At 26.4% G+C, this 3202-nt stretch overlaps 1 protein-coding gene across 1 annotated transcript; it reads left to right on the top strand.

Moving 5' to 3' along the window:
* The first annotated feature begins 1702 nt into the window (after positions 1 to 1702).
* On the top strand, positions 1703 to 2450 carry LOC128961135 (uncharacterized). The gene has a single exon (XM_054307340.1). It carries the CDS (start codon positions 1755 to 1757, stop codon positions 2448 to 2450), a length of 696 nt encoding a protein of 231 aa, XP_054163315.1. The 5' UTR covers positions 1703 to 1754.
* Positions 2451 to 3202: the final 752 nt, after the last annotated feature.

The raw sequence follows: 3202 nt of genomic DNA on the forward strand, positions 1-3202 counted from the left end.
ATAACTATACTGTAAATAATTTGCAAACATTAATTCAATTTCTAGTAAATTAGTTTACAGTATATATCTAGCTGTACGCCTATTTTTATTGATATTTAAATACAGCAAAAAAATTTACATTTTACTAAAGATTTTTATCTCAAATACGTGTCAAACAATTTAACTATATATAACTGTATATATGTTTACTGTAAATACATAAAAATTATAACTGCAAAATAGTGATTTAAAATTTAGTTTTCACATTTTAGTGTATTAATTTATTTTTATTAAAAACTATGCTTTTAAATTCATTCATTCATTTAATTTTTATTGCATTTTATTTTATTTTTTTAGAATTTCATTTTAATGCCATTTCTTACTTCATTTGCCAGACATTTAACTCTCTCTTAACTTTCTAAACGATTAATGCATTTGATAGGAGAAAGAAGAGGATATGAATTGGTAATCAAAATAAACTTTTTTTAAGAGAGAGAGAGAGAGAGAGAGAGAGAGAGAGAGAGAGAGAGAGAGAGAGACTTATAATCAGTATAGAAAGCAGAGTATAAACTAAATTTAACTATATATATACACAGTAATGTTAATTTAGTAGACATATATATATATAATTGTATATTTATATAATATATACCGAACCCAATACTACCGTTAGATTTATTTTCGGATATTCACACAAAACTTTCAGTCAAATTAACGATTGTCTAAACTTTTTAACAGCAAATGAGTTCAAACCAAACCATAACAAACAGTCCAAAACACAATTTTACATGACTATCGAGAAAGCAGATATTATTAGTTAAAAACCATATGCTCTGATAGCTTTGATAGCTTTCCTCCCGCTGCTCACTTAGTAGACGACTCATATCTCTCTCTCTCTCTCTCTCTCTCTCTCTCTCTCTCTCTCTCTCTCTCTCTCTCTCTTTCTTTCTCTCTCTCTCTCAAATACACACAAACATATGGGTTCTCCAGATATAAACTTCCTCCTAATGTACTCTCAATTTAGTTGAACACTTTATATATATATAATACAACGAAAACCTAAATACTGTATATTAACAACAATCCTCTAAATTACATGATATAACAGTATATAAAATCATATGTTTAAACACTATAATAACATTACAAACATTAAATTCATTTATATCATACCGTATATTACATTCATAGGGCATTCATAGCACATTGAGGACAGGCAGACAAAACTAATAATTATTGTCATTCATAGTGTCAGTGTAGCTGTTAGTATTGAAAACAATATACTTTTGATTAGTTTGTCGAGTGCTCAGAATATTTCAATTATAATAACAATAATAATAATATTCACATATATTAAATATAATACAACAAAAATTGATAATACTTGACAAATACATGAAATAAATAGTTATTAATAATAATAGTATAGTTACTATACTATAGTATATTTATTATACATTGTATTGTACAGTATTATAAAACACTAAAAAACATTAATTTTCTAGTCTATTATAAGCCATAAAACATTGTATAGCACGTGAATAATACTATAGTAAATCAGTTATAAGTCATAACAATGATATAATAATCAATAATATTCTGTTAGATTATAACACAAATTTGAATTTTTTGTTATCATTTAATTGAGATTTAGTTAATATTTATTGTAAATTCATTTGAAATTAATTTTTCAAATTTCAAATAGATTGATATATTAGTTGTAGACATAAAACAATTTTAATTAGTATTTCTCAAAAAAAAAACAACACAACAAAATGATAATCACAAATATGTTAACACTTTTCATATTTTTCGTATCAATCGTCAAGTATGGACAGACTATATATTGCTGGAACTGTAACTCATATAAAGATAAGGGATGCGATAATGTGCCCAGAGGTTCACATATCAGTGCCCTATCCGATGAGATACGTAAATATTATGTAGACTGCAATACACTTACAACTGGTACTACCGGTAGTATAGCAACTGTTACCGAAACAAAGGGCAGTACCAGAATTACTGATACCATTGACAGTAACAGTACTGTTAGTTCAACCAAATTAAACAACTCTACAGACTTTGTTGACAACTCAGCCAATTCTACCGACACAATCAACAGTACTATTAATACAAATCCTACTACTAATCCTACCTTATCTACCAGCCCTACCGAAACTACAGTTATTACCCATACCGCCAATAGTGATACCAACAAGAAAAAAACATATATTTTATGTCGAAAACAGGTCCAGCAAATCGATGATAACAAACGGACCATTAGATCGTGCGGTTATCTTACGGAAGGCAATGATTGCTACCAGACTGGCAAATCATATGTATGCGAGTGTAAGACTGATGGATGTAATACCAGTTCACCGATTGTCGTCACTAATTCAATACTATTACCACTGATGACGATAGTCTTAAGTCTACTATCTATGAGCGAAAACTTTTTAATATTTTATTAATTCTAATAATTATTTTTATTTAATATATATAAATATTCAGATTTATTTTGAATATTATTTTTTTTTAATATATACAGTACTAGATCTACTACTACCACTGTATTAATGGTTTTATTTAAATCACAACTTTTTTGTGTTCAAATAATTTAATGTTAAGCTCATCATATATTATCAATAAATTAAATGCTATTTATGATTGACTTTGAAAAAAGGCTGAGTTTGCTTTTTCAAAGTAAAAAAATAAATATAATGAATGACTAGAATAATAGATTAAGTGATGATAAAAGTCATTGTTGTGTATGTGTTATGAAAGATCAATTAATGACAAACATACTGTATATACTGTATACAATATACAGTAAGTGTATACACTATTATAAGGTACACTAATAGTATCAACACAATTGTGATTATATTAAGTAAAAAAAAATATTATTAATCCCCATGTGTTAATCACTGGCATACCGTAGTTTAATAATAGGTTTTACTACTAACACACATTACATAACCCCTGTTCCCCTATTAATAATGTTAATGCACTAACAATTTTTACAGTATATTGTACAATACAATACATTAAATGCATAAAAAGACTAAAAAGACTAATATCAAATATAATACAGTATTATTGCATTATAATTGGCATAAAAATATACGTTATATAGAAATCTAAAAAAAATCTGTTTTAATACCATTGAAAAATAATAATCTAAAACATTTTAATTGCATAACTAATGCTAATTTCATACATT

This window comes from Oppia nitens, unplaced genomic scaffold, assembly GCF_028296485.1.
Source record: "Oppia nitens isolate AA-2021 unplaced genomic scaffold, nextdenovo-longstitch-racon4-pilon3 scaffold5_pilon_pilon_pilon, whole genome shotgun sequence".
In the NCBI taxonomy this organism is placed as follows: domain Eukaryota; kingdom Metazoa; phylum Arthropoda; class Arachnida; order Sarcoptiformes; family Oppiidae; genus Oppia; species Oppia nitens.

Bases quoted from the DNA above. Each gene is read 5' to 3' on its own strand.
- LOC128961135 (XM_054307340.1), top strand. From the start codon at position 1,755: ATGATAATCACAAATATGTTAACACTTTTCATATTTTTCGTATCAATC.